Source organism: Pongo pygmaeus, chromosome 17 (assembly GCF_028885625.2).
Source record: "Pongo pygmaeus isolate AG05252 chromosome 17, NHGRI_mPonPyg2-v2.0_pri, whole genome shotgun sequence".
Classification (NCBI taxonomy): Eukaryota; Metazoa; Chordata; class Mammalia; order Primates; family Hominidae; genus Pongo; species Pongo pygmaeus.
The window spans coordinates 24,621,602-24,648,956 of record NC_072390.2 but is presented as its reverse complement, the minus strand read 5'-3'; the positions used below and the strand labels follow the sequence as shown (position 1 = coordinate 24,648,956).

Genomic DNA, 27,355 nt, shown 5'->3' with positions numbered 1-27,355 from the left:
CGGGGCGCCCCGGCAGGCTCGCAGCACCGCTTCGTCGCAGCGGCTTGGGCCCTCCGGCCCTCCGTAGCCGCTCGACTGTCGCGCTGCACCAGCTTCCTCCTCGGCGTTCCCACGCCTATTTGGGCGGATTATTGCCGCTGAAGGAAGAGGCAGGGTCACCGTCTCTCCACGTCAGAGACCTGACTGTGGAGATGGCGGCTCAGAAGATAAACGAGGGGCTGGAACACCTCGCCAAAGCAGAGAAATAGTGAGTGAGAACCTTCCGGGGGCCTGTGTGTGGACGCCGGGTCCGTCTCTCACTGGCGCGGCCTTAGCACCCGGCGGGGCGGGAGGGAGGGCTCAGGGCTGAGGGGGCTCGGCGCGCTGGTGCCCGCGGGGCTGCCGGGGCTCGGTGTCCCCTGGGTCACACTCCCAGGGTCGCGCTCCCGGGGTCGGGGTCAGCTCCGCTGCGCCTCGGGCAGCGCCGTGGGTACACCCCGCCGGAAGTCCGCTCCCCAGAGCGGGTGTGGGCGGGGACGCGGCGCAGTGCTGCGGGGCGAGGGCTTCTCTACTTGGGCGCTCTGCTCCTGAAGATTGTGGTGGGGGCTGTCTGTGCATCGGAGGCTAGTTAGCAGCATCCTTGGCATCTACCTGCTGGGTGCCGGTCGCACCTCTTCCCCATTTGTGGCAACCCAAAATGTCCTCTGGGGAGCAACATCGCCCTGTTGAGAACCACCGCCCTAGAAGAACCCCCTGTGTGGAGGGGACCATAGGTTTACCCCAAAAACTCCTCGGTGAACCTTTGTCATCTGGCATTTTACTGTCCCTGTGGGCAGAGACTGTGCTTCATTCGTTCTTTGATGTGTATGTCCTGCCACCTCTGGTACAGTACGTAGTAGGCACCCAGGAAATGTTTGTGGGACTGAACTGATTCTCCTTAATTCATCCTTTTGGCAGCCTCTTTCCCCCCGTTTCATTACTCCAGTGCATTTTTATCTGGCAGTTACAGTTAATAGAAAGTCAGCATTGTAGGCCGGGCGCGGTGGCTCACTCCTGTAATCCCAGCACTTTGGGAGGCCGAGGCGGGCGTATCACAAGGTCAGAAGATCCAGACCATCCTGGCTAACACGGTGAAAACCGTCTCTACTAAAAATACAAAAAATTAGCCGGGCGTGGTGGCGGGCGCCTGTAGTCCCAGCTACTCGGGAGCCTGAGGCTGGAGAATGGCTTGAACCCGTGAGGCAGAGCTTGCAGTGAGCCGAGATCGCGCCTCTGCACTCCAGCCTGGGCGATAGAGCGAGACTCCGTCTCAAAAAAAGAAAAAGTCAGCATTGTGCTCTGTGGTGGGTGCTTCATATGCATAATTTCATAAGCTGAGATCTTCTCAATAACTTTCCAAATAGAGATTCTAATTTTTCGTAGAGGAATGAGACTCAGGGAAGCCTCATAACGACTTACCCCAGACTGCACAGGTGAAAGATCGCAGAGCCAGTTTTCAAACAGTGGAAAAACTCAAGCTCTATCACATGACTCGAGGCAGTCAGTGTGTAAGGTACTGGGGCTCTCCTGGTGCAGGAGGTTCCCACAACATTCTGACTTTCTAGTGGGAGCAAACGCAAAAATTGTAGTAATAGTGTGTGGAATAGGGACCACAAAAAAAAGCTGTATTAACTGTGCATAGGTAACCCAGAGGGAGAAGTTTATTCTGCCTGAGAAAATTTGAAGAGGAAATGATTTGTGAGCAGGGCTTGAAAAATACAGAATGTTTTAGACAGAGGGAAAATCTTGTGAAAGAGATTCTGTGCACAACCGTGTATGTATTATACACGGGCCTGAAAATGTGCTCTGGGAACAGTGAATGTAGTGTAGTCACAGTGCCAGAGGACGAGCTGGAGTGAAAAAGAGTTGGGGCCAGACTGAAGGGACAGCTTCTCAGATGGCTATTGTAGGCATCTAACCAGTGGACTCGGTTAGATTTGCTTTTGGTGAAAGAAATGTGGCAGCAGGCTGTGCCCAGTGGCTCACGCCTGTAATCCCAGCACTTTGGGAGGCTGAGGCTGGTGGATCGCTTGAGGTCAGGAGTTCGAGACCAGCCTGGCCAACATGGTGAAACCCTGTCTCTACTAAAAATACAAAAATTAGCCTGGTGTGATGGCACACACCTATAATCCCAATTGCTCAGGAGGCTGAGGCAGGAGAATCGCTTGAGCCCCAGAGGCGGAGGTTGCAGTGAGCAGAGATCGCGCCACTGCATTCCAGCCTGGGAGACAGAGCAAGACTCTGTCTCAAAAAAATAATAATAATAAATAAACAGGAAAAGAAAAAGAAATGTGGCAGCAGTGTGGAGAATGGACTTTGACATATTCAGTAAATGAACATTTGCAAAATTGTCTCTCTGTACCTGTACCAGCCACTGAGGATACTGGAGTAACCAAAAGTGGTCCCTTCTTCAAGAGCTTAGAATTCACAGGTGGGCAGACAAGTTAACAGAGTACTAAAAATAGTATGTTCAGTGCTAGAACAGAAGTATTCAGTGTGGTATGGTAGAGATAGGAAGCAAGGAAAAGGTAATATGCTCAGGATGCGGGTAATGGAAGAGGAGGAAAGGTGACTCTCCCATGAAGGTACTGCCAGACATGTTAGTGGGTTGTTGACTTCAGGGGAGAGGTGGTGATGGCCTGAATTCAAGTAACAGTACAGGGGTAGGATTGGGTAACATTTGTTAATAGGGTTGACATGCTTTAATGAGGTGCCTGCATATAGAGATGAAGAGTTAACTCCTCTGTTTCTAACTTGGGAGACAAGTGGGAGAGGCCTTCAGCCAAGATAGGGGATATAGATTAATGGATGTGATTGGTGGGTAGGTCTGGGGCAGGGAGGTGGGGCGGGGAGGTGTGGAGTTCAGGCTTGAAGTGTTAGTTTGAAATGCTGCTAGACAGAGTTACTCAATGGGTGGTAGGAAAAATGGGCCAGGATCTTAGGAGATATTTGATTTTTTCTCCATTTTCTAATGATGATATAGTTCAGTATTGCTGAGTAATTTTGTAAATTGATCCCCACACAGATGGTAATTTTGCTGTTTTCTTTTTTTCTGTGGAAATTGGTCAATTTCCTTATTGATTCTTTGGAGAAAAAGGTCAAAAGGACTAACAGGTATAGCTGCTAAACCTAAATTAGCTGTATATCTTTCTTCCTTATTAGTGGTGTTCATGTGACTTGGGATGGTTTGCCCAGTTTTAAACTCTCTGGGTCTTTCCATGGATAGCACATTAGGCGACCGAATGATTGTATCTCGTTTTTAGTGGGTTTAAAAAAATTATGTTAATATACAGAATATAATGTTTGTTTTGGGATAGGAACAGAGGGTTAGCATTTTGCATATTGCATGTTTCCTCAATTTTGTAGATTTGAGTAGACACACCACAATTTAAGGATATTATTTTTCTGAACAGTGACATTCTTGGTAAGCTTGAAAAATTGCTTATATTAATTTGAATCTTGTAACACTATATACACAAACAAGTTTTAGATGCTAAATATGTTAAATAAATTTAATTGGCAAAAAATGTTACTGTAGCTGGCTGGGCACAGTGGCTCATGCCGGTAATTCTAGCTCTTTGGGAGGCCGAGGTGGGCGGACCACTTGAGGCCAGGAGTTCGAGACCACCTGGCCAACATGGCAAAACCTCATCTCTACTAAAAATACAAAAATTAGCTGGGTGTGGTGGCGCCAGCCTGTAATCCCAGCTACTGAGGAGGCTGAGGCACGAGAGTCACTTGAACCTGGGAGGCAGAAGTTGCAGTGAGCCGGGATAATACCACTGCACTCCAGCCTGGGTGACAGAGTGAAACCCTATCTCAAGAAAAAAAAAAAAAAAAAAAAGCTGTGACTTTGGCAGTTCCCATGGCTGTCACACAATGAAGGTTGTACTTCTGAGGGCTCATACGGATTCCTCATCTTTCAGTTAAGATACTCCCCTGAGTCATTTGAAGCAAGCAGTGTTCTATGCAAGCAGGCCTTCACTAATTGAATGAAATTTAGAATTTAAGATGGTTGGGGCAATTTTTATGCACACCCAAGTTTGACAGTTACTGAATTAGTTTAAACTAAGTCTGAAATTATTTTAAAATAAGAAAAAAAATAAAATATTGAGGAAAAGGCAAGTAAGATAAGGATTCAAAATTGATTGTCCTTTGGTTTGACATCCAAGAAGCCAGTAGTGATCCTGGAAAGCAGTTTCTCTTGGCTTTTGTAATATGCTTCCCTTTCTGATTATCTTTCTTGTTTATGGGTGGCGAGTTTTCACTTTTTTTTTTCCCCTACTTCCTCTGTTGTTTCACTGAATGATTGTATTCTTTAGTCTTTCTGTTCTCTCTCTGCAGTCTCACTAGGGGATCTGATCTCATCTATGCTCTTGACATATGCTTATGATGCCTCCATTTATGTCTGTAGCCTCTTGTCTGCGCTTAAGTTTCATGAATCCCTCTGCTGTCAATACTGTGCTTCAGAGATTCTAAAGCTTTAATGCACCTTTGGGCTCGTTAAACCTCAGAGGTGCTGTAGGCTTGGGATGGGGTCAACAATTTATGATTTTAGTAAGTTCCCAGGCAGTGCTGATGGTGCTGGTCCAGGGACCATGAATTGAGAACCTTTAGGAGGAAAACCACATACTGTGACAGTGGGAGTGAAAGAGGTGAGGTTGTGTTTGTTAGGCCTAAGTTTGGATGGAGGCGGGTGACACAGAGTTTGTGCCTGATGGTTTCTCCTTTTTCTTTTTTTTTTAAAGACCTAGAAGGTCATTACAAGCAGAGATCTGACTTATAAATGTGGTTGGTAGCTCTTGTTAACTGTGTCTTTTTTTCATTCTAGCCTGAAAACTGGTTTTTTAAAATGGAAGCCAGATTATGACAGTGCCGCTTCTGAATATGGAAAAGCAGGTATTTTTGACTATAGTCCGGTTGCTCCAGTATGTAATCTTAAAATAGTCTCATAACTTCATTTCACCATAATACTTATTCATATGCTTTCTACAAGGCTTTAATAGTTAAAAAACAAACAAAACAACTGTGCAAGCTCTTGAGTTTTTTTCTACTTGTTATTTTCAGATGTGTTGAGAGCTGAGTCAGAGTTCCTGGTACCTGCTGTCTATGACAGTAGGGATGGGGCGGGGTTGGTGATACACAGTAGCGGGTTTTTAGCGTTGCTTATATATTCTTTTTTTATTTATTTATTTTTATTTTTTTATTATTATTATACTTTAAGTTTTAGGGTACATGTGCACAATGTGCAGGTTAGTTACATATGTATATATGTGCCATGCTGGTGTGCTGCACCCATTAACTCGCCATTTAGCATTAGGTATATCTCCTAATGCTATCCCTCCCCGCTCCCGCCACCCCACAACAGTCCCCAGAGTGTGATGTTCCCCTTCCTGTGTCCATGTGTTCTCATTGTTCAATTCCCATCTATGAGTGAGAACATGCGGTGTTTGGTTTTTTGTCCTTGCGATAGTTTACTGAGAATGATGATTTCCAATTTTGTTGCTTATATATTCTTTAACTCCAGTTATTTGAATACTATATCCATGAGTTTTGCCATATTTCTCTATTATACTTTCTGTTGAATTAGGAGTTTGTTAAATTTTTTGTTAACTTGGCCTCATCTTAAGCAGATATGCAAATCATATATTTGCTTGGTATTTTATGTCTTTTATGAACCTCACTTTGAGTGTATCTGTTCAATGTTCATGAAGTGTTAAGCTATATATGTATTTTAATCAATTTATCTTTATATAAGATACAAACAATCTAAAATATGCAACAGAAAGGGAATTTACTAAAAATTAAGCATTCTGAATTACAGAATGATAGCTTTAAGCATATCTGTGATAATTTGGAGTATAAATATAACAAAATTTTGAAGTACCTTGAATACATTTTCAGTTGTATTTCAGCGATAGCCCTGATCACATTTGTTAGCCTAGTATAGAGATCATCTGGGGCAAGTGCTTTTGGTTAAACAGCAAATGAGTCTTCAGTACTTTTATTTAAATCTGAGTAAATTCTGTTTTTTTGCATCATGCAAATTGTTTATCTTATACTTTAAAATTATTAAAAGTTCAAACTTTGTATGAATTTTATGGACTACTCATGCAAGGAGGCGTCTGTAGCAGAAGGGAACAACATTTTGCAAGTTTCGTCTGTGAGGGAAATTTAACACAGATTTGTTTTCTGCCCCTCTGAGATCATGAATTACATTCAAAAATAAATGTTTTCCCACTGAAGCATCCTTTGTTTATTTTCTTTAAGGGCTTATGGAAAACCTATTTAATCAGAATAAATTTTTTAAAAAGCAACATATGGAAAGCAGGGAGGGGAATAGCTTCAGTATTTGGTTTTCACATTTTATTAAAGAGAATTTTAAGAGTGTTTTTAACAAATAACACTTTTCTTAAAGCATTATGCTTTTTGCTTCTTTGTAAGCAACCCTTGATAAGTTTTCCAAAATTTGTAAGATCATATGTTATAAGCACTCCTGTTTTGCTTTGATGATTACAGTTTTAAGACAGCTTGCAGTATACTTTAGCTGTTTGAACAGTGAGACATCTTTTTCATAGATAGTAAACAGTATAAAAGATTGTTTTTTTAAAAAAATGCATTGTTAGACATTTAAAGATTGTGCCAAAAGGAAGGTTTATTATAAAAAACTGTTAAATGTGCTTATTGGCCTTCAGTTTCTACCTAATCGAATGACCTATACCCAAAATACCGTTTAAAGGTAAAACCGGTGAAGTAAGGTGTTGTCTTTTGTGACTAAAGAATCTGCCGGTCACCAGGGAGTATTGGGGAGTGTTGGTGTTAGAAAGACTTCTTGATTTTGAGTGGAAGTAACACTGATGTGTTGCCAGTAGTCAACAATTAAAAAAGAAAAAGTTTTAAAAATACTCCTAAGTTACTGATAATTGGAAAAGTTGTAAGGAAATTGCTTTAGAAAAAAGTAATATTTTATAATTTTAGGATACTTCCTAAGTATTTGAAGTAAGTATGTTTGTAATACTTCATATAAAATGCAGATTTCAGTAATGATTCATTTGAGGTTTTTAATGATGGAAATAGAGAATCAATTTTTTTTTTTTTTCTATTTCAGCTGTTGCTTTTAAAAATGCCAAACAGTTTGAGCAAGCAAAAGATGCCTGCCTGAGGGAAGCTGTTGCCCATGAAAATAATAGGGCGTATCTTTTTCAACTTTTAAAAAGAAATTAAACAATTAGATGATATTGACAAGCCGATTTGTCTTGCTGTAAATTTACTTTACTACCTGTGAGGTAAAATGTTTTAAATTAGAAAATGATTAGAAAAATTCTGTATTTTTAAACTCTGAAGGAGTGTTCATAATGAAGTTTGATTATAAGGTCCACAGTGGTTTGCAGAGCTACATTTGAGAACTTATTTTCTATTGTTTGTGGTTTTACTTGATGATGGTTTTACTTGGGATGAAGTAAAGTGAATCTGTAGACATGTGCTGAAGAATGAAGAAGTAGCACAGGTATTGAAAACGCGTGAACTACCGTATCAATTTTTTTAAATACAGTTTTCCTTAGGTATTTGACATAAAAATTATAAGTAGTTTAAAACAGTACATTTTCTTGAGGTGTTTGTAAACTTATCAATAAAAACTGTTTCTCTAACTTGCAAACTGTAGTCATAATAACTTAGTACTTCAGTAAAACTTCAGATTATTGCATAATAGAAATAGTTTAAAATCTGTGCAGTGTTTTGTCAGTGGTTTGGGGAATTATGTAATTTTAAACGATATCGACAGGCATTGAATTACTTCTTTTTTACCTGTTTGTAGGATTTGTCTTTTGGAACCAACTGGGTCATTGATTTAATTAACTATCTTTAAATAGTAGATCTGTAGAAACTATTGATTTTTTTTCTTTTTTCCTTCACTTTGACTTCGTTACTTCCATTCAGTCTTTTTCATGCTGCCAAGTAAGTGTTCTTCATGTTTTCATGTATTTGCAAATTATGTTTTAAATCTTGCTGTTTTTCTGTAGGTTGGTAATTTTTTCCCAAATTATAAATTTTGTATTGATTTAAATAATAATCATTTCTCTTTGCTTCAGTTTTTACCTAAACCTTAAAAACTAAGACTTACTCCTAACTCTAAGATGTAAAGAGTTTAAATTAAATTTGCCATAATATTTTATTAGGAGCATTTTGTTCAGTAGCCTATGGGGGAAAAAAATAAGTTAGGATCTCTTTTTTACTCTGTTTGATAGTTAATAGTGCCTGTGGAAATGAAGCAGGAAGCTTTCTCCTGCCTTGTGGAGAGTAGTTATTTGTTGGCCGAGGCGGGTGGATCACTTGAGGTCAGGAGTTCAAGACCAGCCTGGCCAACTTGGTGAAAAACCCCGTCTCTACTAAAAATACAAAAATTAACTGGATGTGGTGGGACGTGCCTGTAATCTCAGCTATTGGGGAGGCTGAGGCAGGAGACTTGCTTGAACCTGGGAGATGGAGGTTGCAGTGAGCTGAGATTGTGCCTCTGCTCTCCAGCCTGGGCAACACAGCAAGACTCCATCCCAAAAACAAACAAACAAAAGAAAAACTTAGGTTTAAGTTTGTCAGATGGAAATTAATTTAACCTTACTGAGCCTTACTTAATTTTGCATCTGCAAAATAAAATCTCTTTAACTCAAATGTCTGATGTTCTAAGCCACTATTCCCTACGAAAAAAGAATAAAAAATTATATTGTGTGGTAATATAAGCCTGAAGTGATATGTTGTGCATGAGCCCACTGTAATTGAAGTCACTTTCCTTACCAGTAGTTCCTCACCAGAAAGTTTCTTCTACCCCTTATTTCGTTAAGATCTCATCAGAGAAATTATATTCTCTTTGCAGAGCTTATGAGCAAGCTGGAATGATGTTGAAGGTCAGTAATGTTATGTCACAATTGTTGTGTAGGTAAAATGAATTAACTACAAGGTGTTAAACAAGAATTTATGTTGAAGTTGAAGAGTTTCCTTACTGTAAGGCAAGAGGTGCTAAGTTAAGATTTTCTGTCCACGGTAACATTAATTGGACCCATAGAATGCATTCTGTACATCTTAAGGAATGTTAAAAGTGAAATTTAAGAGAAAATGTATTGGAGTGAACTGGGAACAGTAATGTTCTAAGCTGTATAACCAGGATAGATGTATATTGCTATAAAAAGAGCCCTATGGGAAGTTTCTCTACTTTTGAGAAGGACATCTAAATGTAGCAAAATTTTATAAATATTAAAAAATTATCATACATGGGTTATAGAAGAGATGTTTACTTGTGTGAATAACAGTTGGCAGCAGAAACAACCACAGATTTAAGCTTTTGCTACTTTAATTCATTCTGCATGGAATATTCCAACTAATGTACCTGTGCCACTGTTTGTACTTCTGCTCCTCAAAAGCAGGCCAGGAATTAATGTCCTGCTGTGGTGAGACAGAATATACTACTTTATGATGCTGACTCTCAAAGTATGCCAGCTGGCAGTTGAAATAAAGTATTTGTCTTTCTTTTTTTAAAATGTTTTTTTCTACTAAAATGGTAAAAGCTACTTTCAAGTATTTATTATAAAGCTTTGTTTTTAAGAACTTTTACCTTAGTAAAGCTTTTGTTTTTAATTTCTATGACTTTTATAATGTGAACTTACTCATTTTTTTCAGTGAACACATGTTTATTGTAGAACAATAAAAAATACCGAAAAGTTAAAGAATGTTAGTAATAGCTGTTAACATACTTAATTTAAAAGATGTTATAGTCTTTGACCCAGGAATTTAAATTCTGTGAATCTGTCATCGAGAGAGAGAGACCAAAGATTTATGCATCAGGTTGTTTTTTGAAGAAATGGCGATTATCTAAATTTTGAATAATAGGAAAGTGAGGTTGGGTGTAGTGGCTCACGCCTGTAATCCCAGCACTTTGGGAGCCCAAGGCGGGTGGATTACCTGAGATCAGGAGTTCGAGACCAGCCTGGCCAACATGGTGAAACCCTGTGTCTTCTAAAAATACAAAAATTAGCTGGACGTGGTGGTGGGCGCCTGTAATCCCAGCTACTCGGGAGGCTGAGGCAGGAGAATTGCTTGAACCCAGGAGGCAGAGTTTGCAGTGAGCCGAGATCGCGCCACTGCACTCCAGCCTGGGCAACAGAGCAAGATTTTGTCTGAAAGTAATAATAGTAGGAAAGTGTTTAAATAAATTATGATGCTTCCTTATTATAAACTGTTATATATCCATTGAAATAAAGCTTTTCTGGCCAAACATGCAACTGAATTGGTATTTGGTGCCACAAGTTTGGTTATTAACCACAGTTCCTTTGAAACTAGAGTTTCTCTTATGGCCAAAGAACCTGGGGATCTGCTCTGGTCTTCTTGTGTCTCATTTTCCTCTGAGAACTAGGAAGCTCCCAGGTGACTGTTACATTCTTAGTGTACTTCGTGCCTGTTTAAGAAATGCTCAAACACTCTAATTCTCACAGCCTCAGTTTATATTACAACAGCTGTATTAAGACTTGAATCTTCATCTAAAGTTATTATTCAGGCATCATTTCCATTGCTCAAGTATCTATTTAATTTGAGGGTTGGAAAGGCACTACTTTGAATGAAAGAAAATTAACTTAGTGGGTAGGGAAACAGATGAAGGAAAATGCTTTCTGGCATTGTCTTATATTTAAATTAAATGCCTTTGGACAGTCTTGGGAGCACAGGACCCCTGAGCTACATGGTCCGCAATTCTGTGGGCTAAAATTTCTACCAATTTGTCATACAAACCTTCACATTGATTCACCAGAAAGGCTTGGGGTGTGCCATTTTGTAGACAGATGCACAAGGGAAGCCACAGAAACTTGTTGGATCAACCTTTGGTTCTGTCACTTGATGACTGCTCTAATTTCATATCCTGTGTGCTCCACTGGCACACAGCCATTGAAAATAGGCATATTTATGGTGGAGGGTATAACTTTCAAGTAGGCAGCTCATCATTTTTTATGGAGAAGTATCAATATTGTGGTTGGATCTCTTATTCACAGCCTCACTTGATTTTATGCAAAAACAGGAAGATGTAGTTGCTAATTTTTAAACAACAAATAGGACTCGGATGCCATTTATACTGCCTTCTAATGTATTTTTTGCTCCATCTACTGGGTAAAACTCATGACGAATAGTTCCTGTGGTTTTTTTTATCCTCCCAAATGCTTTTATGTTGTAGATTCACATTATATATGTAATTAGTGGGTAGATAAATTTGGGGAGGAAATACAGTTGACCCTTGAACTACCCAAGGGTTGGGATGCCAACCCCTTGTGCAGTTGAAAATCTACGTGTAACTTTTTACTCCCCAAAAACTTTACTAATAGCCTGTTTTTGTTTTTTTGAGACAGGATCTTGCTCTATTGCCCAGGCTGGATTGCAGTGGCACAATCATGGCTTACTGCAGCCTCAACCTCCTGGACTCAAGTGATCCTCCCACATCAGCCTCCTGAGTAACTGGGACTATAGGTGCATGCCACCATGCCCTGCTAATTTTTTAATTTTTTTGGTAGAGACTGGTTCTCACTGTGTTGCCCAGGCTGGGCTCAAACTCCTGGGCTCAAGTGATACTTCTGCCTCAGCCTCCCAAAGTACTGGGATTATAGGCGTGAGCCACTACCCTACTACTGACTGGAAGTCTTATCAATAATATAAACAGTCAGTTAGTACATATGTTGTATGTTGTATGGAATATGTTTTATACTATATTACAATAAAGCTAGAGAAAAGAAAATATTAAGAAAATCATAAGGAAGAGAAAATATATTTAGTGTTCTTTAAGTGGAAGTAGAGCATCATAGGGCTCTTCATCCTCATCATAGTCTTCACGTTTGAGTGGGCTGAGGAGGAGGAAGAGGAGGAGGAGGAGGAGGAAGAGGAGGGGTTGGTTTTGCTGTCTCAGGTGGCAGAGGAGCAAGACAGTCTGCGTATAATTGGACCAGCACAGTTTAAATCTCTGCTGTTCAGGGTTCAGTTGTATTCTTTAAAAGTCAAAATGACCCTCAGGACTAACATGTCTGAGAGAGATTTTATTAGGTTTACCTCCCCTGTTCATTCAGATATTTTTCAGCAGATACTGTAGACTCAGATTCTTTCATTGACTTTTGGTTTTATAACAAAAATGTATTGTTTTTATTCTATCACTGAGGTTTGGAAATGTATTAGCATTTCATTCTGCTTGAGTGAATGATAGCAGTCTTATTTCATACAGTATCTTTCAGTCTGTGTTATTGTTAGTTTCCATAGCTAAATAATAAAGTTATGTTTTGGGGTTGGTGAAAATGAGACCAGTTTTGTTAAGGGTATCCTAATGAATTTGTCAACTTAGCAAGGGACTGAATAGGCAGATTTGTAAACCACCCATGAGATGTCAGTGTGGAGCCTACCTTAAGATACAGCAAGTCAACACTAAATAAGTTGCTTATGTAAACTTTATAACTAGCTTTTAAACGGTGTTTTTTTTTTTTAAGTTTATTTTTAAAATGTTTGATTTGGAGATATTAGACATTAGGACTGCATGAACCTGAGATGTATAGATTAATAGTAAGATACAGAATTTATCAGTCATGGAAGAGGGTTGCAAACTCAGATGAACTCAGGGTATAGAGGAATAACTAAAATGGATGAGCAGCTGGGACGTGGAGGGCGTTTGGAAGTGAAGAGCGGGGAGAAGCACCAGGAGGTGCATGCTCATGTGGCGGGACAGTGCCGCCCAGCCCCAGCTTGTTGCCATACAGGGATGCAAGCCTGCTGATGCCGTAGCTTTTGATATTTTTTTGAAGAAAGCCATAAAACAATTTTCATGAAAGTATCTAATTTAAAAATACTGCATGGATCAAGCAAAACACACTTGGAAGTGAGATAGATCATTGGGCTGCCAGTTTGTGATCCTTGGCATAGGTCTTGTATGTAGTAGGGACTTCGTAAATGTTTAAAGAATAAGAAATGCTTAGAAAACCGTAAAGAGCAAGGTTTTTGGTTTTTTCTATTTTCATAGATTTCCCAAAGGTCTGTGAAGTGATGATGAACTCTGTGTAGAAATTACCTGGTACCTTTTTGGTTGAGTTTAATGAAGCTTGATTGGGAGAGTAATCATGTGAAGCATTTCATTTTAAATATATTTATTGCTATACAATGTTTTTGAGTTACTTACTTTCATGAATTAGGGATAAAATAATTGCATTTCATATCCTTTGCCCACTTTTTGATTGGGTTGTTTTTTCTTGTAAATTTAAGTTCTTTGTAGAAAAAGAAGACATACAGCCAACAAACATGAAAAACAGCTCATCATCACTGATCATTAGAGAAATGCAAATCAAAACCACAATGAGATCTCACGCCAGTCAGAATGGCGATGATTAAGAAGTCAGGAAATAATAGATGCTGGCCAGGCTGTGGAGAAATAGGAAAGTTTTTATACTGTTGGTGGGAGTGTAAATTAGTTCAACCGTTGTGGAAGACACTGTGGGGATTCCTCAAGGATCTAGAACCAGAAATACCATTTGACCCAGCAATCCCATTACTGGGCATATACCCAAAGGAACATAAATCATTCTATAAAGACGTATGTTTATACAGTAAACACGTATGTTTATTGTAGCACCATTTACAATAGCAAAGACATGGAACCAACCCAAATGCCCATCAGTGATAGACTGGATAAAGAAAATATGGTACATATACACCATGGAATACTATGCAGCTGTAAAAAAGAATGAGATCATGTCCTTTGCAGGGACATGGATGAAGCTGGAAGCCATCATTCTCAGCAAACTAACACAGGAACAGAAAACCAAACACCGCATGTTCTCACTCATAAGTGGGAATTGAACCACAAGGACACATGGACACAGGGAGGGGAACATCACACTCCTGGGCCTGTCGGGGGCTGGGGATTAAGAGGAGGGAGAGCACTAGGACAAATACCTAATTCATGCGGGGCTTAAAACCTAGATGATGGGTTGATAGGTATAGCAAACCACCATGGCACATGTATACCTATGTAACAAACCTGCACGTTCTGCACATGTATCCCAGAACTTAAAATAAAAAATAATTGCGTTTCAGATTGTTAACTCTGTTTTTCTTTAATTGACACATTTGCTGACCTGTCTGCTATATCCTTTGCCCAAAGGAGATGCAGAAACTACCAGAGGCTGTTCAGCTAATTGAGAAAGCCAGCATGATGTACCTAGAAAACGGCACCCCAGACACAGCAGCCATGGCTTTGGAGCGAGCTGGAAAGTGAGTGTGAGATGGACAAGTCTCTGCATAGAAGTCTTGTGTTTTTGTTTTAAAGAGGTCCCTGAAAAACAAGTTTTCCATTTCTCATATAAGACGCGTTTTCTTGTCTAATTCAGGCTTATAGAAAATGTTGATCCAGAGAAAGCTGTACAGTTATATCAACAGACAGCTAATGTGTTTGAAGTAAGTTTGAATCTTATTTTTTTCTTTAATTACTTAGATTGTTTAGATTAATAATATATAGGAAAATAGAGAAGTGCAGTGGCTACTTTTAAAACTTTTCCCTGCTCACAGTTGCGCGCTATTTCTTTTCTGTTAGAGAGTAGTGAAATGAACTAGCAGCTTTCGTGTTCCCCCCTTGATCCAGTGCCATTACTTCTTTACAAAATAAATATTATGGGATAAAAACATTTCAACATTAAAGCAGCCAACACTTGTTTTTCTTTGATTCCTTCAGAATGAAGAACGCTTACGACAGGCAGTTGAATTACTAGGAAAAGCCTCCAGACTACTAGTACGAGGACGTAGGTATGTCTTTAAAAACTACTGCTGTGTGTTTAACTATACTTTGAATCCACATTTGGAACTGGAAAGTAATTTGGGGGATAGCTTGTTAATTTTTTGGTATGAGCTGTAGACACACCAGGCGACACAATAGAATATTAACATTTACTAGACAGTAGGCACACTGAATTAGATACTAAAAGATCTGCTGTTTTTTGAAAGTGTAATGCCCAAATTTATCATGCACTGTGGTTTTATTGGTTGAACCCTGGCTCAGCAGCATGAAAGGAAACAGTTTTCTTCATCTGTTATTTGGTTGGATTATAATATCTCTCTCAAGGAAAAATAAGAATATTAGGATAAATGACAAAGATGCGTAAACACTCACCCATGAAAATTGACAGGTTCTTGACAAATAGTGTCATTACTAGAATATTTACCTTGTTATCCTTTCAACATATGACCTGAAGCACAAATAGTTGAACCTCAGAAAGCTAAAATCCTATTGGGATTTCCTTTTGTTTTTTTACTTTATCTCAGTTTACTTTTAGTAAACAATTTTTTTCATTAATAAAATTTTGTCTCAATAATATTTAAGATAAATATCTCTAGGAGATTGTAAGTCTGCAGATATCTTAATTGAAATTTGCCCAAAGCTTCCCAGTAACAGAAAACACCCAAGATCCATTTAATATGTCAAGGAATCAAAATAGAAATGACTGATGAATCTATCCTATCCGAGACTGAATTAAATTTTTTCTTCATGAAGACTGCAGATTCTGAAATACAGTGTAAACCGGTCTAGAGTAACATGAGAATAAATTAATCTAGAATTAACTATTAAACAGTCTCATTTAGATAAACTAATTTGTTTATAGGACCTTCCTTCACTGAGTAGTATTTTTTTGTCTAAATGGAATAGAAATTTCATTTTGTTTTTAAATTAGGACTTTAATCATGAAGCAAAGTTTAATTTAAATGTCAGTCCGGGGTCATTATCTTTATTCATCTTATTACTTACTCGTTGCTTCCCAGAAATCAGTGAATGAAATGCTAACTCTGACAATTCCCAACTTAAAAATGGTTCACTTTAGTTCTGAAAGTGTTTGTTACAGCAGCAGAGCTGTTCTTGGTGATGGCGCTATGGCTGTGGCAGAATAGCTGAACTGTGAGGTGATACCAAGGTTCTGACTTGTGAGCAGGGACCCCATGTCTTAGAAACAGTGTCCTTCATTCTTTTCAGGGCAGCCAGCAGGCAAGTTTTTGCATAGTTTACCTCTTTTCTCATCTGTTCTCACCTCCTGATGCTCCCTGACAAGACTCCAAGACTCCCAGTGCCTTTCTAGAGCGCTAAGCCCGTTACGATAAGACCCCATGGAAGGTGGAGGAAGTGAAGTTGCAGGAAGGGGCAGAAGTTAAGGACAGCCCTATGTGAGAGTCCAGACTGCATCAGCTCCCCTGAAATGCTTCTGCTTTCCACATCTTTCTTTTTGTTTCTCAAGGTATAGATTATCTAAAGCTGTGTTGTAGAGGGAGTAGCACAGGAAAGGAGAGAGGCCAGGATCTTTTCAGGGGAAGTCAGATGAGGAACGTTTTCCAGCTGCCTGTGCATATTCCTTTAGAAAGCTCCACTAGGGATGGGGGCCACCATCATCCTCAAAACATTACCAGTGTTGCCAGTCGGTTTGGACACATCTGATGAAAGCCATTGTTTTAAAGCAATTACTGAGTTAAATCCTTCAAAGCCTCAGCAGAGGGGAGAATGCTAGTTGAATGAGCAGCAGAAGTGAGAATGCTGTGTAGATGTGCTCAAAGGGCACATTTATAAATCTAGGGCTTTTATTCATGACTTTGTTTTATTGGGTTTTTTTTTTTTTCTTTTTAGGAAAAATGTATTTTAAAATGATACTTTCTGCTGTGCTGAACAAAAATGTTATGGAAATACATTTTTGAAGTGTATTAACAATATAAAAATTAATTTAAATTTGTGCAGGAACACAAAGGAATTTAATCTTTTGAAAAGTGTTACTGGGTACCTTGGTATGAAAAAATTAAGTCTACTGTCATGGTACTTCTATTGGGAACTTAAATAGTGCAGGGTTGGAGCGTTTATAGTGATGGAGAGATTATTGAGATGATTTATGTGATAATTGAAAATACTAACTGTGTGCTTAGATTATTATTTGATTGCATCAGTTGCCTAAAAGAACTGAACAGGTGGTAATTTTATACTTCACACAAGCAACATCTACTAATAGACTGTGTGGCATGGAGTCTAAAGTTTTATGTTTGTTATATTTAGTTAGTGCACTTATGTTTTTACATTAACATGAGTCCGTAAGATGTCCTAATTTAATACTTTTTATGTTAGTATAGCAAAGTTAATCTATTTAATATATTAATCTGTTGCTTCTCCTTCAGTTCTGGAGAGTCAAAATTCAGAAGTGATTCAGAGTTTCATTTAGATTACATCTGGGATGGTCTTAAAGTCAGTCCAAGGTCAGTGCCCTTGTTCCTTTTTAGAAAAGGCCTTTCCAGGCTGGGTGCAGTGGCTCATGCCTCTAATCACAACACTTTGGGAGGCCAAGGCAGGCAGATCACCTAGGTCAGAAGTTCAAGATTAGCCTGGCCAAATGGTGAAACTCCTTCTCTACTAAAAATACAAAAATTAGCCGGGCGTGATGACGCGCACCTATAATCCCAGCTACTTGGGAGGCTGGAGAATCGCTTGAACCCAGGAGGCACAGGTTGCAGTGAGACTCCCGTCTCAAAAAAAAGAAAAAAAGAAAAGGCCTTTCCAGCAAGTTGATCATGACCTTGTGCCTCTGAGAGGAAGGTCTGTGCCTCTGAGACAAGGTGTGTGGTCTCAGTGAACCCAAACCCCTCCTAGAAGAATCACTTAGCCAAGAAAAGAGCTGCTTCTCACCAGTTGTCTGAGACAGTCACTAGATCCTAAACACAAGGAGGGTTGAGTGTGTATATGTTCAGGGGTGGGGTGTGTGCTATTAAGGAGAATCACTGGGTTTCTGTCTTGCATAACTGTTCTGTCCATGGTGCCGTTAATAACTGAGGTAAGGAATATAGAAACAAACTTATCAGTGATGATAACAAACTTAGTTGGGAATATGACACATAAACTAAACATTTCTGTAAGTAGTTAAAAATAGGTTTTGGAGTTCAGGAAATAGTTGGGGCCAGAGGAACAGTTTGAGTTGTGGTGAGGAAGGTGTCTGTTGAAAGCTTGGGGATGAATGAGGTTCTGTGACAGTTTTCTGCCATTTGCACATAACTTCTATGGGGTTTCAATTTTGTTTCATTTGGGGAAGATAAAAACAATTTATTCTTTTTTCAGCAAAACCAGATTCTTGTCATTTTGTTAGGAATATTAAGTATTAACTGATGGAAAAGTTGAAAGCATCTGTGTTTCATTATAATAAGTAACTAATACTTTTCTGGATACATTTAAAAATAGATGGCTTTGTATGCTAATTTCATGGCCTTTTAGCAAAGTGAATCAACTTTTTTGACTACAAACTCATGTAAGTGCTTGTCTCTTTTGTTAGGTAAGTATGTATTAGCACATAGAAATGCTATTATGTCAAGGAAATAAACAGTTTATGTGTAAAGAATGCACCCTTTATAGTTAAATATATGAAAAGTTTAAAATACTGAGATTGCTAATAGAATGACATAATCTAGACACAATGGGTACAGAATATTCTGACCGTAATTTATTTTATAAAACAGGATCTGTTATAAGCTCAGGGTCACAATTATAAATGATACAGATACATGTAGCTGTAGTCCGCCTTGCATTAATTTTTTATTTCTGCATAGCAGATTGCTACAAACTTAGCAGCTTAAAACAATACTCACTGATTAGCTCACAGTTTCACGAGGCCAGAAGTCTGGATACAGTGTAGCTAGGTCTTAGTGTAGCTAGGTAGCAGAGCTAGGGTCTCACCAAGCCGAAATCAAGGTGTCGGAGGGGGCTGCTCTCACCGCAGGCTTGGGTCCTTTTCCAAGCTCATTGATTGTTGGCAGAATTGATTTCCTTGCAGCTGTGTGAAAGAGATTCCTGTTTTCTTGTTGCCTGTTGGCCAGGAATTGCTCTCAGCTTTGAATTCACCTTCAGTTCCTGGCCGTGTGCCCCCCCTTGGTGGTTCACAGCATGGCAGTTTGCTGCTAATTCGAGACATCAGGGAGCACTCTGGCCTCTAACTTAAGGAAGGGACCACCTGATTAAGTCAGGCCCACACAGACAGTGATTCACTCGAAGTCAGCTGATTTGTGTCCTAATCACAGGATGGCCCATCATATTCCAAGGGTCACACCTACACTTAAAAGGGGATTATAGAGGAAATGTTTACAAGGAGCAAGAATCGGGAGCACTCTTAGAATTCTGCTACCAAACCCAGCTTATAAATTGACTTTGTTCCAAAAATTTATCAAGTTGACCTGTGGAAATTCAGAATGCATTTCTTCTATGAGTGTCATTTTATAAGGCACTAAGTTGCCATCGTGCATCCCATAAAGATTCAGTTTAACTCATGATGTAAGTAGCCATAATAGCATAAGCCAAGCCACTGTGTGTGTGGTGTGTGTGTGTGTCTGTGTGTACAAGCAACTATTTTTAAAAAGATAACATACAGGCCGGGTGCGGTGGCTCACGCCTGTAATCCCAGCACTTTGGGAGGCTGAGGCAGGTGGATCACCTGAGGTCAGGAGTTCGAGACCAGCCAGGCCAACATAGCGAAACCCCATCTCTATTAAAAATACAAAAATTAGCTGGGCGTGGTGGTGGGCGCCTATAATCCCAGCTACTCGGGAGGCTGAGGCAGGAGAATCACTTGAACCGGGGAGGCAGAGGTTGCGGTGAGCCGAGATCTCACCACTGCACTCCAGCCTGAGCAACAGAGTGAGACTCAGTCTCAAAAAAAAAAAGACAGAAAAATAGAGCATATAGCATAACAAGCATAACATTGTTGTAGTTTTACTTTGGTTTACAATACCACTTACCTCCCTTTGAATCCCGATAGTACAGACTCTTGCCCCTTTTGGCTGTTGGTTGTATGTATTCCCAATGCCCAGACCCTGGTAGTTGCTCCCATAATCTTGGACTGTTATTGGGATGAGAGCAGTGGCTAAAGACTGTACATTTCACCCAGTCTCAAGTTGTGCTACTCAGGGAGTCCTGGCATTTGGAGTATACTACAGCTTTGCAGGGAGGGGAGGATTTGATTAGGGTTTGATGGAATTAGGGCTGGGGGAATGAGAAAAGGGTGGTAAGGGCCTGGAGGGTTTGAGGGAAAAGTTTTGGTGACCCCTTTCCTTGCTTTCATCTTCATTCTGCCATTGGGCAAAATGGAAGAAAAGGAGACTGTATGAGGGTCAATGGAAAAGATGAATGTTGAAGACTGAAGACGCAGGAAGGCTTTTGTTTAGGTCTCTAACTTGCCTCCCCTCAATGCTGCCCTTTTAGGCACCTCAGAGCTTGCTAGGGCCACTGGGGCAGCAGCGGAGTATGTGATGGAGGGACACAGTGGGGGAAGGCACCGAGTGCCTCGGGTGTCTGGATGTTCTTTCAGTTGGGAGGAAAGAAATGTTGGGTGATTTAATCAAAGATCGTCTCAAATACGTATCACGAAGAAGTTGTGACACTCGTTATTGGACAGTCCTTACTAAGCTTAAAACTCCCCATTTGACCTAAGCCATCCTTGAGTTCTTTTGCTTTTTCCATCAGCGTGCAGCCTGAAAGTGGGGAGTCAGACATTTGAAAGGCAAGCCAGATGAGCAGAGCGTGTGGAAACCTGGGTCCTGGGGCAGCTGCTAACAATACCTGTCCTCCTGGTGTCTCTACAATCTATGATGTCAAGTACATTTCACAGGGGACCTCTGCTATAAATCATTTAGACCTGCTTGTTTTACATTTCTGTGTTTCGTTTTAGGTTTGATGAGGCGGCACTCTCTATTCAGAAAGAAAAAAATATTTATAAGGAAATAGAGAATTATCCAACTTGTTATAAGGTATTCTTTGAAAGTGTTTGTTTTTGGTATTACATTAGATGATTTTTTATACTGGTATGAATAAGTACCTAAGAGGATTCTATTGGTATTTCTATGTTTTTGTAAAATAATACTTCATGGGCCTCTATTTTTGACCAAAATAGAGTAAGCCCACTACAGCTTGTTTCTCTGCTGATTACAACTAAACTACTGGATAAAATACAAAAGTAACCACCCTTGAACTCTGAAAAGTAAACAAAAACAGACAGACTAAGGAGAGGAGCAAACACGTGGAGAAACAACCACCATGGGAGTGAGTTTCTCGGGTTTTTTTCCATTTCCTCTTGCAGCATTGCCCTGCCCTGAGAGAAGCCCACAGTTGTGGAGCTGGGCAGCAAAGGCTGCAACAATGAAAACTCCAAAAGAAACCCCATCTTTCTAACCGGCACTGGGAGAAGAGGTCCCATTGTTTTCCTCCCCTTTGGCTTTGCTCCAAGCTTGTCCCAGGCATGGAGCTGCACTGTGATGATGGCTCAGGTTGATAAAACTCCACAAGGACCCCAGTCTCTTTTGCCAGAGGAACTAGGAAAATGAGCTAGAGAGCAAGGAGAAAATTCCAGAAAGGAGAGAGCTGGAAACGGAGTCCCCTGAGTGTGGATGTGGCCCACACAAGTCTTGGGTTTACTCTTCAGCTGTGCTGAGACAGGCCCCAAAGTAGCAGTGCAGCGCAAAGCTTGGAGAGCTAAGATTTCATCACTGTCGAAGTGTCGCACTACCCTCTGAAGGGCTTATGCATGGATGGAACAGGCCCAAAGCCACATAGCAAAGGATTTGAATTAAGTGTAGAACTTCCATCCGCCAAAAACAAGGCACTACATGTAGTCTGAACCTAACTGGGGTGATTACCTGCTGAAAACATCCGTACTCTCCTGAAAATTAAGCAGAGGCTGTGCAGCATCACATTCACAGTACAATCCAGAATTACTCAACATGCAGGAACCTGGAAATATGACCAGTTTTCAGGAGAAAAGACAACTGATGGCAACCCGGCAGTGACCAGGGTTGTTGGCATTATCACATAAAGACGGAAGCAACTGTAAGTTGCTCCGTGAGGTAAAGATAAACACAATTGAAATGAATAGAAAAGAGGACCTGTTGTTTTTTATAGGAAAAATTATTTTTATAGAAACTATAAAAATGAACTAAATGGGAATTTTAGGACTGGCAAATACATTATTGAAATAAAATATTGGATAAGCTTAATCTCAGAGATGACAGGAGGAAGACTTTGTGAACTTAAAGACAGATCAGTAAAAATTACCTAAACAATAGAGACCAAAAAGATGGAAAAATACTTCATGAAGACCTATTTTGCCAGTAATTTATCAGTCATATCTTTGATCTTATTACTGCTTTTATTGTTGACTTATCAATACTATCATTGTTTCTGTTATCTGAAGTTTTCACTCATACATCTTTTTCCTAGTTTCTTTTTAAGGATTCTAAGTATCATTGTGGTGTTATGGGTCCCCCCCCCTTCTTTTTTATTCACTTTTCAAGCTTGAATCTGTGTGGATATTTGAAAGAGATTCTCTTTAAAACGTGGTTGTGATCTAAGGCTTGTGTCAAAGTGCGGTCCCCAGACCAGCAGCAAGAGTGCCCCCTGGAATTTGTTAGAAATGGGTGAATCCCAGGCTTGCCCCAAGCAGCCAAATCCCAGGACATGAGAGTTGGAAAAGTACTGTTCTAGGATATTTCCCCTCAAGTGTCCCATGGAAGTTACTATAGCATTTATAAATCTCTGTTTATGCAAACAAAGACTCTGAAAGTTAAACTCCAGGTGTTTTTAATACTGCCAGGATATTGACTTTATTAAACAGATATAAATTTGACCATGATCCTCTCTTTTGTTTTAGAAAACAATTGCTCAAGTCTTAGTTCATCTACACAGAAATGACTATGTAGCTGCAGAAAGATGTGTCCGGGAGAGCTATAGGTAAGACGTTGTCTGGGTCCTCTTGACTTGCAGTGTCGACACCTCTGTTTCTACAACTAAGATTGCTGCTAGGACAAATGTTCCTGGCCGTGAAACTGTTATTTCTAAATCTTAGGAGTGCTCATCTACCATTTCATCTTTTACAGTGGGCATTTTACACTTTTTTTTTTTTTCCTTTCCTGTATTTTTCTCTTGGGGACCTTCATGGAAGTGAATGACTTTAGTCATTTTAGTCATTTTATTTGCCTTCTAAGAAAAAAAGAACAAGAAAAAGGGGGAAAAAATTCTCAGATTTATGTTACAGAAATCAAAATGAGGAATTTTCTCGGTGTTTAACATGAGCAGTTTTAATCTCAACACTGTTAACATTTGGCCTGGATAATTCTTTGTGGTCGGGCCTGTCCTGTGCACTGTAGGCTGGTTAGCGGGATTCCCGGTCTCTGCCCTCTAGATGCCACTAGCATTCCCACACTTTTAAGTACCAAAATGTCTCCAGACATTGTCACATGCCAGGGGCAGAATCATTCCGCCTGAGATGTGTTCTTTTGAGGAGAAGGTGAAGATGTGTGATTTGTGCTTGCTGCAGCATCCCTGGGTTCAATGGCAGTGAAGACTGTGCTGCCCTGGAACAGCTTCTTGAAGGTTATGACCAGCAAGACCAAGATCAAGTGTCAGATGTGTGCAACTCACCACTTTTCAAGTACATGGACAATGATGTAAGTGGACCTGTTTGCATAGCTTTCATCTTTTCTCTTGAAAGAAAGAGGTTTCTAGTGAGATTATTTTTTACCCATGTACTTAGGAGATTTTTTCCTACCTCTTTTTTTCTTCTCAAACTAATACTCATAAGGAAACTGACCACTTGCATTGAATTTCACCATAGATTTAGATAAAGTAGATGTTAGTTGTGTGGTTTATAGCCATTTACTCACCCGTCTAACTCTGTTGACCATATACATATTTTAAAATTGAGGCTCATTTCTCAACTTTTCCTCTATCTGTTGTCCTCTGTAGTTTGCTTTTATTCGTTTCTTTTAGACGGACTCTCTGAAAGAGGCCCATTCTGTAGTGGCCTTTGTAATTCAGTAGACCTGTGGAAATCTGTGAGGACTAGCTGTGTGTTGCAGGTCATTAATTATCTCTAAGCCTCAGTTAATTTATTTGTAAAAATGAAGCCACTAGTACCTGTCTTGCCGGACTGTTGTGAAGAAAACATTAGTCAGTGTGTGAGAAATATCCTCACATGATGTCTTGCACATAAAGTGAACCATGACTATAAGTTTCTATTTTTTCTCATTTGTCTTTTTCAGTAGATTTGTAAGTACCTGTTTGGCCTTAGGCCTTTAGAGTATCATCATAGTATCAGATCAACTGAAGGCCTTCAGTTGTTTATTATAATGGTATATGTAGAAAAATTTTTTTCTAAATAATGTCTTACATAGGTTTTGAAAATACATATTTTTTTAAATTTTTAATTTAAAAAAATTAATAATTGAAACTGTTACTGGTTGTGTACCTGTCCCACCGTGGTCATGAGGCATCTGGGGAACAGCATTGTTGGGTTTCTTTTTCCATCTGAATGGGAGAATTGGTGCTCGTGAGGGTGGAGAGCCAGGCTGTGTCTTTTTAGAGCTGAGTAAAACATGTCAGGATTCTAGTTATCCAGCTTTCAAGAACACGTTCTGTTGTTGACAGTATGCTAAGCTGGGCCTGAGTTTGGTGGTTCCAGGAGGGGGAATCAAGAAGAAATCACCCGCAACACCACAGGCCAAGCCTGATGGTGTCACTGCCACAGCTGCTGATGAAGAGGAAGATGAATACTCAGGAGGACTATGCTAGTATTTTGCTTGCTGAAAAGAAAAGGGAAACAAAGGTAAAATCCTGACATGCCATTTCAAGGACTTGGGAATAGATTAGGGATATCCATACTTCCTTACAGTCATGATTTGGGATCCTAATAAAGACGAGTTTTTAGTTACCATCTTCCCAAATCACTCATTGTATCCATTACCTGTGAAGCATATCTTTTTCTTTCCATAAGAGCTTTTCTAAGACACCAGCAGGAATTAACAGAAAATGTACTGTCATGTTTTAATACAGTTGATTAAAAAATTTGCAAGCCAAATTATACATAAATTATGTTCTAAACAAAAAGAGTAATAAGCGTAGGTATTCTCTCTTGGACGCTTGTAAGTTACTGTTAGTGAATTGTTTTTTACGTTTCATTTAATAATTGCTGCTAAAGGTGATGTTTACTGATAAAAAATTATTTTTAAAATTTGTTTTGTTTTGAAAAGGAAATTTATCCCCCATGATGTTAGATACATTTAAATTATTAAGTCTTTTCAGAGATGAGATGGGGACAGGAAGTTATTTTGAGCCTTACAATATTATTTAGCCCAATAAAAGATGCATTGAAGCTCTTATATATTATGAGTTTGAAAAATTTTGAAGGTAGCATATTAAAGTGATCTATAAATATCTTCAGTCCTCTCTGAAGTGTGGGTATTTCTTCTATCTAAAATATACATACAGTGACTGTCTTCAAATCTACTTGGTTCTTGACCAAATAGGAGCTAATGGGTAATGAATACCTTTTTTTTTGTTTGTTTGTTTTGTTTTTTGTTTTTTTTAAGGGTCTCACTCTGTTGCCCAGGCTGGAGTGCAGTGGCACGATCACGGCTCCCTGCAGCCTCTCCTGGACTTAGGTGATTCTGCCATCTCAGACCCGAGTAGCTGGGACTACAGGCGTGCACCACCACGCCAGGCTAATGTTTTTATTTTTTATTTTGTATTTTTTTTGATTTTTTTTGTAGAGATGGAGTTGCTCCATGTTGCACAGGCTGTTCTCAAACTCCTAAGCTCAAGCCATCTGCCTGCCTTGGCCTCCCAAAGTGCTGGGATTGTAGACATAAGCCACCTCACCCAGCCTACGAATATCTTTCTAACATTGTAAGAATGAGGTAATGTTTCCATCAATCTAATACAGATATATTTCTTCCCTCCAAAATAATTTGGTTTATTTTGATTGTAACTCCGTCATAACTTGACATGGAAAATGCTATATACTATGAAAACTTAGCTGAAAGGGAAGAATTGTTTTAGAAGACAATATTTAAAACACCACACTGCCAATATATTGATCCTTTATAGTTATTTCCTAAAATGCTGTTTTCAAAACATTCCTTTTTCACCCTGTTGTGTGGCTTAGACCCATCTCATAATCTATTAATTGGAAAGAGGCTACAAACACCAGCAGTGTGTGTTCTGCAGGTACACACTGCCAAAGTAATTTCCTGCTTATTCATGCCCTGTCTCTGTCTCTTTTAGAGTCATACCTTATTTGGGTATAGGTTGCTTAATTTTGCTAGACTTTCTGAAAACACTAAGATAGCGTATCAGAAGTGATTTTAATCACAGTTCTGTGGGAGAGTTTAGACAGAATAACATCCTCCTTTGGGAGGTGGTCTTGGGTGGGTGGATGTTGGTATACAGTCTTTATTGTAAGTCTGATACAAAATGCTAATAAATTTAATGTTTTTCTTCCTTAATTTATTGGCATAGTTCTTCAGGTAGCATCTCATTTTTAATGATATTGGGATTAACTATGAACAAGCTATATGTAGACATTTGCATTTAAGGACATTGCAGTGTTTCAAAGATCCCATCATTGCAGCTTGTATCCTTTAGATCCAGTCGGAAACTTCTGGAGTGTTACATTAATGCTCATTTGAGCTAATTAGTAATCTGTTTAAACAGATTTGGCAATACTTTAAAGATATTGTAGACTATTTATTTATAGATCATATTACCCATTAAAGTCTTGGGGAAAAAATTTTTTAGTTTTACTCTTCTTATGTACTGAAAACTTTTTTTAAAAAAGGTGATGATGAAGTGCATTCTGTAGCAGCAGCGCAGCTGGGCTTTAAACCACACAAAAGACTCTGTCCAAGTGCAGCCTCCTTCACCTTTCCTGCCCATGGAGAGGATTGAATAACCAGGACTTGGGGATATTCTTTGTTGTCAGGGTTATTCTATGTGATAAAGAATATTTGTTTCACATTTATACATTTTCTTTTTCCACTCACATAAGTTTCTATCTTGAGAGCATAGTCCAAAGTGTAAAACTTGGTGTTTACAAGAAAAATTGTCTTCCAGAACTCCACTGTCATCACTTTCACCAAAGTGGAAGTTTGCATGAATATGCTCAGAATCTAATATTCAATGTTCTGTTACATTGTAAGTGAAGTCCAGCTACAAAATAGATTTAATATATTGAATTTATTTGTACATATGCAGAGTATGGTATTTCTGTATGGAATCTGCTTTATTCCTATTTTCTCCAACTCCGATAAGTAGAATATTAAATGTGTTGTTATGGAAATACAGATTATTGCTTCTATAGGAAGATAATTACGAAAATAAAACCTGAAACTATATAAACATGATTATTCTTTGTATTATTTATTTTGTTTAGCTTGTTAAATTTTCTTTTTTCCAGGGACACATTCTCTTAATTATATGACTTCAGCATTATTTTACAAGGACAGTATTTTG

The 27,355-nt window shown here is 39.2% G+C and overlaps 1 protein-coding gene across 5 annotated transcripts; it reads left to right on the top strand.

Annotated features, from left to right (window-relative positions):
- NAPG (NSF attachment protein gamma) lies at window positions 1-27,241 on the top strand. 5 transcript variants are annotated; one of them, XM_063653402.1, is made up of 14 exons: window positions 1-247; window positions 4,850-4,917; window positions 7,127-7,211; window positions 7,957-7,974; window positions 8,888-8,918; window positions 14,183-14,292; window positions 14,409-14,475; window positions 14,750-14,820; window positions 17,218-17,295; window positions 20,745-20,823; window positions 22,719-22,798; window positions 23,385-23,514; window positions 24,494-24,671; window positions 26,682-27,241. In XM_063653402.1, exons 1-13 carry the CDS (start codon window positions 192-194, stop codon window positions 24,635-24,637), a joined length of 1,017 nt encoding a protein of 338 aa, XP_063509472.1. In that variant the 5' UTR covers window positions 1-191; the 3' UTR covers window positions 24,638-24,671; window positions 26,682-27,241. The 5 variants fall into 5 exon arrangements, with proteins under 5 accessions (XP_063509472.1, XP_063509471.1, XP_054316351.1 ...); XM_063653401.1 differs by having other exon boundaries at window positions 25,615-27,241; XM_054460376.2 differs by lacking the exon at window positions 17,218-17,295 and having other exon boundaries at window positions 3-247; window positions 25,615-27,241.
- Window positions 27,242-27,355: the final 114 nt, after the last annotated feature.

Bases quoted from the DNA above. Each gene is read 5' to 3' on its own strand.
- NAPG (XM_063653402.1), top strand. From the start codon at position 192: ATGGCGGCTCAGAAGATAAACGAGGGGCTGGAACACCTCGCCAAAGCA. The intron at 14,293-14,408 runs GTGAGTGTGAGA...TGTCTAATTCAG, and splicing joins GCTTTGGAGCGAGCTGGAAA to GCTTATAGAAAATGTTGATC. The intron at 23,515-24,493 runs GTAAGTGGACCT...TGTTGTTGACAG, and splicing joins TCAAGTACATGGACAATGAT to TATGCTAAGCTGGGCCTGAG.